The sequence below is a fragment of the Lissotriton vulgaris genome, chromosome 2_1, assembly GCF_964263255.1.
Source record: "Lissotriton vulgaris chromosome 2_1, aLisVul1.2, whole genome shotgun sequence".
In the NCBI taxonomy this organism is placed as follows: domain Eukaryota; kingdom Metazoa; phylum Chordata; class Amphibia; order Caudata; family Salamandridae; genus Lissotriton; species Lissotriton vulgaris.
The window spans coordinates 1,182,071,909-1,182,086,308 of record NC_141687.1 but is presented as its reverse complement, the minus strand read 5'-3'; the positions used below and the strand labels follow the sequence as shown (position 1 = coordinate 1,182,086,308).

Genomic DNA, 14,400 nt, shown 5'->3' with positions numbered 1-14,400 from the left:
ATGTCGCATAATTAATATGTCATTTGAGTAAAATTCCTATCCTGGGAGCATAGGAACAAAACAAATCAAAAGAAAAGAGTAGCTGTTGTTCACATAAAGTGTGATTTCATGTTTTTGTTCAGGTGAAATACAAGTTGTTATCAACAATGGACGATAGAAGCATGTGTGCTAAAAATAGCACATACTGCTAGACCACCATGTTGCAACGTAATGCCTATTTTTGCGTGATTTTGGGGGGTCTTTCGCATAATTTCTGCAAAGGAAGTTACACAAATGTCAGGTAGACCCAAATTGCCCATGTCAATGTGGTGGCGTGCATAGTTGTTCAGTGAAATACACAAGAATGCAGCAGCCATTTCTTGTCCCTCCACAACATGCCCATGGTCTTGTTGACCCGAATAGAATCATTGTTTACTATTTACTTTTTAGGAGGAATTTAAAAACCTTCCAATCTCCACACTGATTATCTTAACCTTCTTAGCTCCCAAGAAGCCCACCGGTGTTCTTACACTGATGGCATCTAAAGAGCGCCCTTAAAGTGGCGCCAAGGTTGCTGTAGCCAGTGGGCCATCCAGAGGATTTTTCAGAATCCTGTAATGTGTAGCCAGTGTAAAGCCTTCAGAAAAGAGAGACAAGATGCATTTTAGCTTCTGAACTTGACCAAAGTTCCGGGGGAAGTCAATGCACCTCTCCACACCCGGGGCGGTTAGAAAAGTGACGACTCACAGAGGCACAGGAGTATAAAGTAACTCTGCCCTATTTCAGAGGTGGGAGCCACTCCACAGAAAGGGGCCTGGGTATGTGACCTTCTAGTGGGGAAGTGTGGCTCACTGGTTAGAGGAGACATACCCTGAAGCAGAGGTCAGACCCAGGACAAGGGTTCAATTCCCAACGCGGCAGAGTCTTGAGCCCAATTGTCCACGGACACGATAATTCTCGCTTCGGTGCCCACTCTAATCACGGGTTCGCACTCTGCAACTCTGGGCATTAAGCTTGCTTAATCTCCACAACGGCCCCCCGCGGCGGGATGCCTGGCTTTCACCTTGGGGATGCCCAGTGTGGGTTATCTCACAGGGAAAAGCCAGGCTGGGTTCCCAATGCAAGCGCCGAGATGCCCTTGGGTAAGTTGAGCGCTATATAAGAACACACATACATACATACATACATACATGCCACCGTCTAGAAATCCCTTGTTCCAGCGACAACTCCAGACAAAGCGAAGGCTGCAGCAGCGTCTGCATTTGGGGCCTTTTGGCTCACCACACTCAAGGCACACCACCTACCCCAGAAAAGAGATTTCAGCCAGTACCGTTTGACATTAGTGCATTAGTGCAGCAAGCACTTCGTACGGATACTGTAAATCAATTGTCCAAACTATTGCGGCAGGCAATAAACTTAAATTCGAATGCCCAGGCGTGGAAATATCTATTTACATCATTAGAGGAATATTCAGTAAACTCAGTCTGGGAAATGCCAATTACCTTGAACTCTTTTAAAAAAGTCATTAATAGTACAACTAAGCATGTATCACTACTCCTGGATAAAGATACCTTCTCAAAAAGAAAACATGCATGGCCTCTCATGAATGGTTATACCAAGGTACAAGTGCAACCGTACTTCGAAATTCCTTGGTCTGAGAAATTCAAACACATTTTTATAAAAGCTCGCTTTAGAGCATTTCCGGGCACATGTCATCTAATGCCATGGTTGAGAACAGAGGGACCAATGACTTGTAATCGATGCAAACTTGGTGAAGAGAATATAGTGCACCTCCTGTGTGTTTGTCCAGAACTGAAAGTTGAAAGAATATCTATTCTAAAGAGACATTTTAATGTTCGTGGAATAAGGAGTTGCAAATAAGCACTGATAAGATGCCTCCATACGGACGATATAATTTTAAGCTCGGCTTTTGTAAGGTTTCTAATGCAATTGAGAATTAAGTTAGAACATCAAAAATTGAAAGAATGTAATCTAGGAAGTACATAAAATGTAAATAGCGTAACAAACATTAAGTTTATAATTTTTATAGAACTGATTTTATAATCAAGAATTAGAGCATATATATTGTAAGGTTTTAATTAATCAAACAATAAAAACTAACTAACTAACTAACACTTCGTACGCGGACGATCGTGTTTAAAACTGAATGATGCCAAAGTTGCTGGAGTGTTTTACTTCACAAACCATTCCTTTGAAACTGAGACAAGGGTAGACTCTACATTAAGTTTTTTCTTTAATTTAAAAAAGTGACCGAACAACAAATATTGGGTTATATGGTGGTGCATACAGACAGAGGTGATGATCTTTTAAACAGTACACACGATGTCGGATTTACAATCAGGGCGCATAACGGAGCCCTGTATTCTTCCGTAAAAAGAAGGGTTTACCTTCTTCCTTGGAGTAATCAATAGAATAGAATATGCTCAAATTGAATGTAAACTGTGTTTCTGAAGTATCCTTGCTTGCCAGGATTTACAGTCAACGGGTGTCTCGCTCGGCCTCCATCACTCGGGGGTTTATAGCTTCATTTAGGAAAGTTCAGCTCTGGGCCTGCCTGGTACCAAAGGGAGGTTGGTGTCTTTCTGTTGAATTGCCACGGTCGGTTATGGTCACGGCCACTGGCGTTTGCAGCATGTGTTGCATAAATACCAAAATAATACTTGCACAAAAAATGCCGCATATACCACATCGTGTGCGGTTTCTTACTACAGAATTCAGCCAATCTTGCCCCATAATGTGGTGTTCCAACGCGGCATACTTTCAGTTTGGGTGTGTGGTGTGGAAATGTGCTTTCGCTCCATGATAAGTTGTGATTCCAAGCACCGGTTTGCCTTACGATTGTAAGTTTATATTAAGGCACACAACACCCCTCGTTTCTGTGTCCAAATTGCAAAAAGATGATTCACTCTGGTGGCACACATTCTTGTGTCTTGGCTGTGAGTACTACAGGAGTAAGTCCCACCTGCTCCTAGCAAACTCTTTGCGAACTGGGCGACGTTTAGACTGGAGAACTGTGATAGCAGAGAACAGTGGCCACCTCTCATCTACCCGGGGAGGGCTGCCGAAATATAGGACCTGGTTCACAAGGGGCCTCGCACTTGTGGGGGAGGCCCCGCAGTGGGGGGGGGGGGGGTCTCCGTAGTAAGACTTCTCATTGCAGAGATTCGCCCGAGTGCGAGCCCCTTTGTAGTCAGGCTCATACATTTAAAATGTTGAAAAGCCTTTAAAAAACTTATCAATTTTGCAATTTTATAAACAACACAGAGATTTGTCAGCAATCAAAAATGAATCCATAAAACATTTTGGTGTGAAAAATGACTAGACTTTTTACCTGCAAAAAGTACGTTTTTGTTGAGATTTTTTTTTCAATAAAACAAATGTTTCAAGACGTTTTTCTCACAGAGCATGCAAGCTTGTTATGTTTTAGAAAAAAAGTAATGAAAAATGTAGCATTGCACAGGCCACCTGCGAATTCTAAAGATTGTGTTTCACTGTCGAATTAATGACCAACCAGAAGCTGAATTTACGGAAATTCTCACATAAGAAATGCGGCTGTTTCGCCAGCGTGTTTATGTGTCGAGTAGTTTGGTGTTGTTGATAAACACTCGCAGCCTATTTTCTGGTGAGTTCTAAAGGCCTTTGTATACTTTGCTGGAACTCTTAGTGCTAGATCAGGTGAGCGGCCTCAGATTCATCAGCTAATTCAACAGGTACCTGAGAGAGAAACTGTTTCGCTCAGGGTCAATAGCGTTTTCCAGTGCAGCAGCCGGGAATACAACTCGAGTCTCCTGGGCCCACGGTCGGCACTTTAGCCAGAATATGACACTATTCGGTGTGTTAAAACAGTTTCTTGGATTGGGGAAAACTGTTGGAATTCTTTGCAAAGTGCCAGTAACAAAATTAAATCCAGAACATTTTGTAAAACTTTAAGAATTGTGTATTTTATTATCACTTAAAACAATCACACAATCCTATACGGTTAACAAGAGCACTCTGCGATCGGAAATGCGCTGTGAAACTGAGTGAATACACTTTAAGGCCCTTCATAATGTATTTGGTCAGGATAAATTGTCAAACGGAAAAACAGATATTCGAATAATGCCGACAGTGTATGAACTAGGCCCAGCAACCGAGCGAGACCGTCCGGGTACTTCTAGGAACCTCGGTTTGATCGCACGCTGCTCTCTGCAGATCCAACAGAAGACTTGGAGCGCGAGAGGAGCGCCCTCTGTCGGCAGGTCACCAGAAGGCACGTATGTCTCGTCTTTGTGACATTGGTGTTGGAAGTTTCCGCCTGACGAGTGTCGCTCGGTCTTTTATCCGTGCGACTAGAGGGGAACATTGGGGGCTGTTCGAGGTAAAGCTACAGGGGCGCAAACAAACAGCAGGGGAAAGGCATGCTGTCCAATTTATGCTGCTTCTTATTCGAAAACGGAAATAACACTGTTAGCCCCGTCCACATAGCATAAGGGTTTGGCAACACGGCAAATTAAAGAAAGTTTGAAACTGTTATAAAGAAATTGTAACTATTACCTATCAAACGTTACGTACGTAATTGCTAGCAATGAAATTGGGATCCATGATTCAACTTAAGCTGCGCCCCCACTGCTGTTCACAGAACTAACTGTGGAACAAATGCATTTAGATTTAAACATATACCCGTCATTAGGAACCAGAGAGTCGAATATTGGATTTGCTCATCTTTTGTTTTATTTAAACAGAAACAATGGAAAGGGATGCATTGGGTATTTGTATCCTGAGTTAAATGTTTAAGCTGAAGAAAACTCATGTGGCGTAAACAGCAAAGTTCACGTGGTTCATTTCTTGTCATATGTGCTAATCATAACGCCTTGGTGAGTATTACAAGAAGTTTGCACATGTGCAAAAAAGACGTAAACCTGTGAAACGTTTCTTTCCATTCTCCATTACATGCCCATAGTCAAAATAGCATGAAGCCAGCACATCTGTTTTCCCACGTGCAATTACGGTTGGCCATTCCTCATTATAGAAGCAGTAAACATGATGGAGATTGATGTATGTTTTTTTTTTCTTTTTTATTCCACCTGCGTAAAGTTTATGTAGCACTGCCCCTGTTGTTTCCGACACCGCTCACGTGATGTGCGTGTGTTGATTGGGCCGGTGCAAGACGTGTAACTGATTCCTCAGTCATTGTGAGTTAACGCTCTTTTAGATGTGCACAACACAAATGTGCCCATCATTAGCTGACGAGTGCGAACACTCACCCACTCAGTACCACTTTCAGAGTAGCTGAGGTACACCCTCGTGAATGACGCCTTCCTCTGGCACAATTCAGTTTGGAAATACGTCTGTGGCGCACCAAAGTGGCTCCGTTGGACAGGTGGCATGCGACAAATGTGTTAAATCATGAGAGAGCGCTCAGCGGGAGAGAAATGGACTTTCATTATCTTCCCTGTCAAATAAAATATGCAATTTCTAGTACCTCTTAACCAACAACACGCTCATTGGCACCGAAAAAACATCTGCTAAATGACAAGTTTACTTAGCAAAAACGTGATGCAAATTGTCCCAGTGCTCCCCTTCTGTAGTTTTGCTCTTAGTTTACCAATAGTCATGTTGGTTAGTTTTTCCTCCACCGAAATTGCCGTTTTTGGCAATGGACCTGCTGGTTATCTTTGCCCGCAACCAGGTTGCACTCTGTTTGCCATCAAACATTTCGAGATAGTGTTTATCCAGCGTTCATATTGCACTGGTCTTTCTAACGTTCACGTGACGCCATTTTTGCCAGCGTCCATGTTGTGGGGGGTGGTACTAGGGTCCGCTAAAGTAAGTTCGTGAGCTGGCCTCGAGAGTGGGACCGTTCACGGCTCGGGGTGTTTGTTTACAGAGGGGTCTGCAGTGGAACCTGGTGGAGACCTTTGTGTACACTCTGCTGGTGCAGCTCATCCTCTGGCTCTAAAAGTTGCTGTAAACCCCGGTTATAAGCAGGCCGGTCCACTCCTGGGCCTGGGGGGCGGAGGCTCATTCAGACCAAGCAGTCAAGGACTGCTCACGCAAGGGTTAACCCGACCGGGGAGTGACCGATGCAAAGCCCAGGCCTGCCCATGCAGGGGCTGCGGGGCTAACCCGATCAGGGGCCCAGGCCTGCCCACGCAGGGGGCGTCAGGGGCTGCGGGGCTAACCCGACCAGGGGCCCAGGCCTGCCCATGCAGGGGGCGTCAGGGGCCGCGGAGCTAATCCGACCAGGGGCCCAGAACTGCCCACGCAGGGGCCGTCTGGGGCCGTGGGGCTAACCCGACCAGGGGCCCAGGCCTGCCCACGCAGGGGGCGTCAGGGGCCGTGGGGCTAACCCAACCAGGGGCCAGAAATGCCCACGCAGGGGCCGTCAAGGGCAGCGGGCTAACCCAACCAGGGGCTCAGGTCTGCCCACGCAGGGGGCGTCAGGGGCCGCAGGGCTAACCCGGCCAGGGGCCCAGGCCTGCCCACGCAGGGGGCGTCAGGGGCCGTGGGGCTAACCCAACCAGGGGCCAGAACTGCCCACGCAGGGGCCGTCAGGGGCCACGGGCTAACCCAACCAGGGGCTCAGGTCTGCCCACGCAGGGGGCGTCAGGGGCCGCAGGGCTAACCCGGCCAGGGGCCCAGGCCTGCCCACGCAGGGGGCTTCAGGGGCCGTGGGGCTAACCCAACCAGGGGCCCTGAACTGCCCACGCAGGGGGCTTCAGGGGCCTTGGGGTTAACCCGACCAGGGGCCCAGAACTGCCCACGCAGGGGCCATCAGGGGCAGTGCGGCTAACCCGACCAGGAGCCCTGGCCTACCCACGCAGGGATCTTCGGGGTGGAAGGTTTAACCCGACCAGGGGCCCAGGTTCACCGGGAGGCACACACCGAAGGTGACATGTTGGAAGCGGAACAACAACAAGAGAGAGAGGCCCGACCGGAAGTGGAAGCAGGACGCGGGGAGAAGTTCAAGCCAAGGGTGCAAAACTCAAACTCAAACGAAGACAACAGCAGGCCTTTGGATGCCACAGCAGGGCTGGCTAAGAATGAAAAAAAAAGATGAATTATCCCAGGCAGATACCACTGGCAGCCCAAGCCCCGCAGGGGACAGCTACGAAGAACAAATACATCTAGCGAGTTAAGCCTGACATATGGTGCTGCAGGCCCCCCGAAGACTTCTCAGAGAGATTGACTTCACATTCGACCATCATTAATGCTGCATTATTTCCAACTTCGATATAAATTGTAATTACTATTTTATTGCTTTGCTTTGCCCGTGAGCGGGCCATTTGCTTCTTTAAATTGCAAATAAACTTCGGACATTTTAACTCCAACAAGGGCCTGCTTTAAAAGAATGCCATGTTGTGTTTTCTGGCCGAGTGGTCCGAGTGGTTGGGTTAGCAACTCTTTCCCAAAGTATTTAGAGTCAGTTATGGAATTAGGTTTCTCCCAAGACGTAATGCTCACAATACTAACAGGACACGATTGCAGCCCTACGGGTTTCTCAGCGCTTGGATAAATCTGTGTTGTGCACTATAAAAACACATATCACAAAATGTAGAGGGAGATACCCTTTTACTTGGAAGAGGAATGGGTAACAAGTATTCAAAACAACAAATTTCCTTTTCCAAACTTTTTAGGCCGGAATCCTTAGGAGTCACTATATAATGTAGGGACAGGTGGACTAGTGTGTAATGAGTATTTGCGCAGGTTACCAAATTTACAAAATTACTTACATGAATTCTTATATACAGAGGTTAAGTTACAACCCAGAACCTTGTCTAACTGATTGTTATTATACACCCTTTTGTTTAGAAGTGTTTTTAAATTGAACATCAATGTCCTGAAGAAGGTGCAGATATTGTAGATCACCGAAACACCGCGTCGAAAATTTGTTCATTAATACATTTTGTGTTTTAAGTGTAATAATTTGTGCACATAAGTTTTGTGATTCTTGAATTTTTAGCAAAAGTGTTTTTATAACTAATGTGACCATGTGTTTTTAACCACATTAATTGACTCTAGAAATGTATCAGCAATTCAACAGTGAATAATATATAATATATTTTGAATTTTGACATTGGGTTGTATGTAACTTAACCTTTGTATATAAGAATTCATCTAAGTACTTTTGTAAATGTGGTAACCTGCACAAATACTCATTACACACTAGTCCACTTGTCCCTACATTAAATAGTGACTCCTAAGGATTCCGGCATATAAAGTTTGCAAAAGGAAATTTGTTGCTATAAACAAATATAACACTGGGTGATACTAACACCTGTTTTACCACTGCTAACAAACGGCAAAATCTAACCTCCCGCGGACTGTATTGAAGGTAATTCTTGAATAAACAGGTGCTTCTAAGGTTGTACACTTTTCGCACTGATCTTCGGGCGGCAAGGTTGCTGAAATAGTCACGAAGAAACTCGGCTTCACGTTCCCTCAATCCGTCACATCTTGTCTAATGCCTTAGCGCCTCGAAGCCTCGCCGTGGAAGTTTAATTAAAGGTGGGCAAGCACTTCTTCTATTTGGACACCATTTAATATTCACAGCGCCGCGACTATCCTTGTTCTGACCGCCCTGCATACAATGTGACAGTAGGTGAACTCTGCTGCCGCTACCGCCAGGGCTTCGTGTTCACGCCCCCGGCATCGCCCCAGCACACCATCCCTGAAGTCATTGGGGTCCAGACTCGAGGCGCCCCGGAATCATAACATGCCATGTAACACGTGTCCTGGCCACGCTCTGCTCGCTGCTAGAAGCCGGGGCTGGTGTGTGCATAACCTATCAGATAAAGTCACGGGAGGTGGGGACCGGTGTACGAGCCCTGTGTGTCTGTTTGCAGAAGTGCCCCGGGGATCACCAGCTCACACGATGGTGAAATATACCATGTGTATGCAGCCGGGGCTTTCATTGTACACATCGTTATCAAGTGTGATAGTCGAGTTATTTCAATCTAAGTGAACAAAGTTTACAACATTTAGGACACATGGTGTGGGCGGGCATTGCATTGCGGTTTAATCTGGGGGCGCACATTTGATCCGGTATGTATGTGGGGGGGGGGCGGGGGGTACCTGTTCGCGATCTCGATGTGTGTGTCTGTGTTTATGTGTCTCCTTGGGGGTCTGGATATGTGTGATCTGTGTGTTCGCTGTTGTGTCTTCAACCGTGGGTGATCTGTAGGGTGTACTTGTGTCGGTGCGTGTATGACTTGTGTTTTTTAAGTGCTGTGTGCGTGAGGCGACTCTTGTGCAGGATAGACTAGTGCTTTGCTTGGATCTCTGTGTGGGAATGACGTGTGGAGTTCGTAGGCTTGGGTGGTATTGTGGGTTAGTCTGGTTTGTGCGTGTGTGTGTGTGGACTGTCTGAGGAGTTAGATGTGAATGTGTCTGTGTGAGGGAGAGAACGGCTGTATGTCTGTGTAGGTGAGTAGGTGTGTGTGTGTGTGTGTGCATGTGACCCGTGTGAAGAAGTAGGTGTGTGTGTGAGTGATGTGTGGGTGAGCAGGTATGTGTGTGGCATGTTTGTCCATATACCCCTTGTAAAGTATTAGGTGTCTGTGCGCCCGGGTGATCTGTGTGGAGACAGGTGTGTGTGTGTGTGTGACCTGGGTGAAGACGTAGATGTTCGTGTGTGTCCGAGTGATCTATGGGAGGGAGTAGTGGTCTGTGTGTGATTGAGGTGTCTGCCCGTGCGTATGTGGGTTCGCGTGTGTTAGTGCGCATGCGTCCCTGAGCGTCGCAGAGGGTGTCCGCAGCCCTTACCTGTGCAGGAGTGCAGGGGCTTGGGCCTCACCAGCAGGGTGGGGCACACCGAGTACAGGGACAGCTTCTCGAAGTAGCCGCACGTCTCCTTGGACAGGATCTCGTCGATCATGAAGGTCTTGTAGCGCCGCCTGGCCGCCTTCATCGGGCCCGAGGAGGGGAGCCTGAGCTCGGCCTGGCAGTGCATGCTGGGAGCTTTCTGGGGCATGGACCCCGGCAGTGTAAGGGGGCAAGGCCTGGGGCGGCAGCACTCCCGTGCAGCCTGTAGGAATCCCCTCAAGGCAGCGGGCCTGGCTATTTGGAGGTGGCTATAGGAGTCCTCTGCAGGGTGGAGCCCGGTGTGTTCCTATAGGGAGCCCCTGCTCTCTGGGGCCCGGGGCGCTCGCGGCTGTGAGTGTGGAGAGGTGGGCTTCAGGACCCCCGAGCGCTCCAGCGTGTATGAGGGTGGGCCTCCCTCCAGACTCCTGTGCCACCACAGGTGGGGTGCGAGGGCTGTAGAGACCTCTGGTGGTGGCCCCCTGCAGTCAGTCACTGGCCGCAGAGCCCCGGCTCACTGCAGCGCCTGTCTCCGGCCGGTGACGGCTGCTCCTCAGAGTGCCTCCCTCTGCCTCTCTCCTCCTATATAAACCACTTGATAAACATCTCGGGCGTCCAATGTGGGTGTCAATCACGGGCGCCGCTCCGAGGGACGGTCTCTGCTGCTCAGTGCTGGGAGGGAGCAGAGACAAGTGCAGCTTAGGCAAAGCTCGGCGTCTCACAGCACACCCCCCTCCCCTCCACTGCCTCCCCCCGCTGCACTCTGTCGCAAGAGCAAGTCCTCCCCACTCTCCACTCTCCTCCCCCGCACTGGGAAACATTTCTTCTCACATCTCTGTCACCCGCACACACTCCTCCCTTCTCTATTTTAAGGCAGGTTTTTTTTCCCCAGCGCTGGAAGGTTTCCAGACAGCTAAACTCCAATTAGGCGAGTGGATTCCACGCAGCTGCCTCTCGGCGAGCCTCGCAGCGCTGTCCGCGGTGCGAGGGCGCCCGGGCATCGCCCTGCGGTTTTATGGCGGTTCTGCATGAGGGCAGGCGGGCCGTTTCCAAATGTATGTGGAGTGTTTGGGTGGTCTTGGTGTGTCCCGCTGGCATTTTGAGAAAACAATCCACGCAAATTGCAATTGAATTATTGCGTCGTGTGTGTCCCCATTTCAGACCTACAATTAAACTATGAAAGTGGCGAGTTGGATGCACGTTTTATGATTTTATAATTAAAGTGACACGCACGTATGTAAGTTGCGGTGTGTGTTTTATTTCTGATTGGTATGTTATATAATGATATGTTTCGAGGCGTGCGACTGGGTGGTGGGTTGAGCCCATTTCTGACCTGTGTGATAAGGTGTGTGTTTGTATGTGCTCGACACATATTTTCTTATTGTTCGATTAAAGTGATTGTTGTGTATTTGAGTACCGCGACTCTAACTCGTTTGCGAGTTTGTGTCCACTATGACTCGGGCTTTTACACTTGAAGTCCTTAAAATAAGGCGGTGCATGTGCTTGAGTGGGGGCGGTAGTTCATTGTTGACGTCTCTTGTTATATCCGCTGGGCCACAGGAATCATGTGGTTGGACTGACTAAATTAGCCACCAGAAGAGGCAAATTATGCGGTGCGACCTGGCACTATTTCACTCGTGTACCTTTTAGCGCACATTAACATTACGGGGGTACAGTTTTCTCGTCAGTATTGGCATTTTAATACCCGGTTACAGTACACAGCATCAAAAGGTGAACAGGTCACCTTTACAAAGGCATTTTTGAGTAACATGTGATCCGTTTCAGGTAGAACATTTTTTTTGTTGGAATCTGCAAATAGTGCAGCAAACTGTGGTCTTTGTAGCTAGTGTTGTAAATCCGCACTTCTGCACACCCTGCTACGACTTCAGACCTACATACTTACAATGACCCTCACTATATGTAAGTGATTTTTGCGTGGCCTCGTTCGTTTCAAATGTCATAGTGGCTGCTTGCAAGTAGCGTCCACTCACACTTCCGTGGTTGTCACAAATAGTGTTGCCTCCTATCCTGTTTGTAGGCGCGGGGCTTGATCGTTTGGGGTGTCAGTTTTCTAGGTATACTGTTTTCTGTACCGGTGGTGTTATGGGGTGTGCGGGTCCCTTTGTCGTGTTTATACGAACTTTCTTTAGGTGATGTGCGTTTCGGTTTTATATTCAGTGTACTGTAGATATAAAAGCTGAGGGCTGATTGTCAGGTGGTTGTTGTTATTGTGGTGTTTGCTCTCTGGTGTCTGAATCCTTTGCACAGACGTTGATTGACAGTACGTGAGCAGAGTGTGTTTCAGATGACTGATTTGCTATTTAAGCGCGACTGGTAAAAAGTGCCTTATTTGGTGGCGTGCCTCTTCTTCCGGAAGGTGTGTGTGTGTGTTTACAAGCCCGTTGCGCCAATTTTGCGTCATTTTTAACATGGGAAAAGTGACGCAAAAGTGGCGCAAGGGGCTTGTAAATCTGCCCCACTGCCTGCTGTGGAGCCTGCGCTCGCCTGTTCCCTTCTCTACCAGCAGAGCCAAGGCACGGAAACAGGCCTGGAATACACCGGGAGTCAGGAGCGCCTCAGTCAGTCACACGTGCACACCCTTCACTTCACTTCACTCACACTTGTGCATACAATCCACCCCCTTCCATTCAATGCTGCCTTGTATTCCCAAGTAAAGGGCGGGGGCGGGTGAGTGAGAGGCTTCTCGCTATTGTGCGGCACGATGGGTAACCGGATTACGTCCTAGGTTGCCCTCCATATCCTGCCAGGGAAGTTCGATATTTTTCTGTATGTGCAGCGTTTAAAGTCGGATGCATGCTGCTTCTAAGTGCTTTCTATGCTGGGCAGATAAAGTTAGTGAGGTCCAGAAAATGAGCACGTTTTGCCCTGGGGCAGAGAATACTCAAAAGGGGATGGAGGGATTAGATGTGGGGTGAGCTGGACTCCACACACACTGTTCCGGTCTTTAGTCGTGGCGTAGTGAACAAGGCTGCCGCCCCCCACATTAGAGGGTCTGGGGCCCTCAAAAAATCCCATATGAATGGGCTCTAGGCAGGGCCACTGACTGGAAATGCGCGGTAGAGGAAGACCAAATTATGAGGCAGTGTTGAGTAAATCATGTGTCAAGCAAGGCAAATTATACGGTGTAATGCCGCATGTTTTGTGATAGTAACACTCCATTCTTGTATAATTGTTAAACTTTTTACAAAGCCAGGCCATAGGTCTCACATCATTAGTGCTGGTGTAACTTCCCAATATAGCAATAAACAACATAGGTGACCAGTCCCTGTTTGCAACGGCGCAGCAACACGTGACACAGCATGTTAGTAATATTTGATCCGTTTGAGCTAGAAACAAAATTAGTTTCTTTTCACATCTGCAGGTTATGCAGCAAATGGTGAATTGTGTGACAAATGCAGCAAAACTATAACTATGCAGAAATGCAGCCGCCCTGGGCTGAACATGGAATCCCCGGAAGGGGGAGGGTTGCACTACAGGGACTTGCCTCGCACCCCTGTCCTCAGCATGGTTCTGATTGACAACCCCCAGTTGACTGGTTGGAAGATTACCCTCATTGACCGACTGCTACCTTTGGAGCAAATGTCTACAGAGACCACCGAAGAATTCCACCCTTACTGCGGGAATCAGCAAACACCAGATTGTGATATTTACGCATGCAGGGAATCCAGCACGGCGTAGCATTGTTCATGTGTGAATACGCCACAAATAGACCTGTGCATTTATTTCCAGGGGTGGGAGGATAAGGGTGGCAGATATTTCATTGTTCCTCGCCCACACCCCGTTAAACCAGGGATACCCCATTCCTGCACTAGGCACGTCTTTGACAGGACTCCATCGCTCAAGCAGGACTCAAGCAGAGAAAGAACGTGCAAGGGGATCAGTGGAGGTTCGAAGATTAGGATGTGTTGTGTGTTTACCTGCTTTTCCTCGTTTGCCGATGCATAAATATCTCCTGCCCCTTCCAACCTACATTTACAAAACCATTCATTGTGAGAAGCCTGCAGAACTTCAGGCCTCGTACCTGAACCGCCTATGGTGGCGACATTACCTTACCCTGAGGCATCTTTCCGGGCAGGGACCAAACAAAGCAGCACATTCTAAGATCGGGAATATTCTTAACTGTGCTTTTAAATCGGATTTGTTTCACACCGGCACCTTCAAGGCCCAGTACAGTAAAGTGAGCTTGTACTTTACCTTTTCTGAACAGCCCGTTAAGTGTGCCCGGCGCTCTGTTGTCAACCTCGAAACCCGAGAACTACTCGCTATATTTTTCCAGTCCAGCTTCCCCTGGGTTCCCAGTGAGGACAGAAGCCGCACACCTGTGCACTTAGGGCACAAGTACTGAAAAAATAAGTGGGGGGGACTAACTAGTTAATCAGAATGCAAGTGGCATCACAGAGCGTGACATCACAGCGCATGACATCAGGGCGCGTGACATCACAGGAAGTGGCATCACAAGAAGTGACATCAGATCTTGAGCACTCACATATATGTTTAGCAGGTCTATCATGAGTGCATTGGAACACATTTCGAGTATACACACAAACCCTCCTGATTGAGGCAGAAGATTCACATTTTTTAAAGCTGTGCATAAAGCAG

The 14,400-nt window shown here is 47.9% G+C and overlaps 1 protein-coding gene across 1 annotated transcript in view; it reads right to left on the bottom strand.

Annotated features, from left to right (window-relative positions):
* Window positions 1–10,472, bottom strand: part of BARX2 (BARX homeobox 2) — a 164,525-nt gene extending 154,053 nt beyond the window's left edge. Inside the window, exon 1 of the mRNA XM_086956896.1 lies at window positions 9,745–10,472. Coding sequence (XP_086813022.1) covers window positions 9,745–9,952 — 208 coding nt within the window. The 5' untranslated portion in view covers window positions 9,953–10,472. The remainder of the gene's footprint in view (window positions 1–9,744) is intronic.
* Window positions 10,473–14,400: the final 3,928 nt, after the last annotated feature.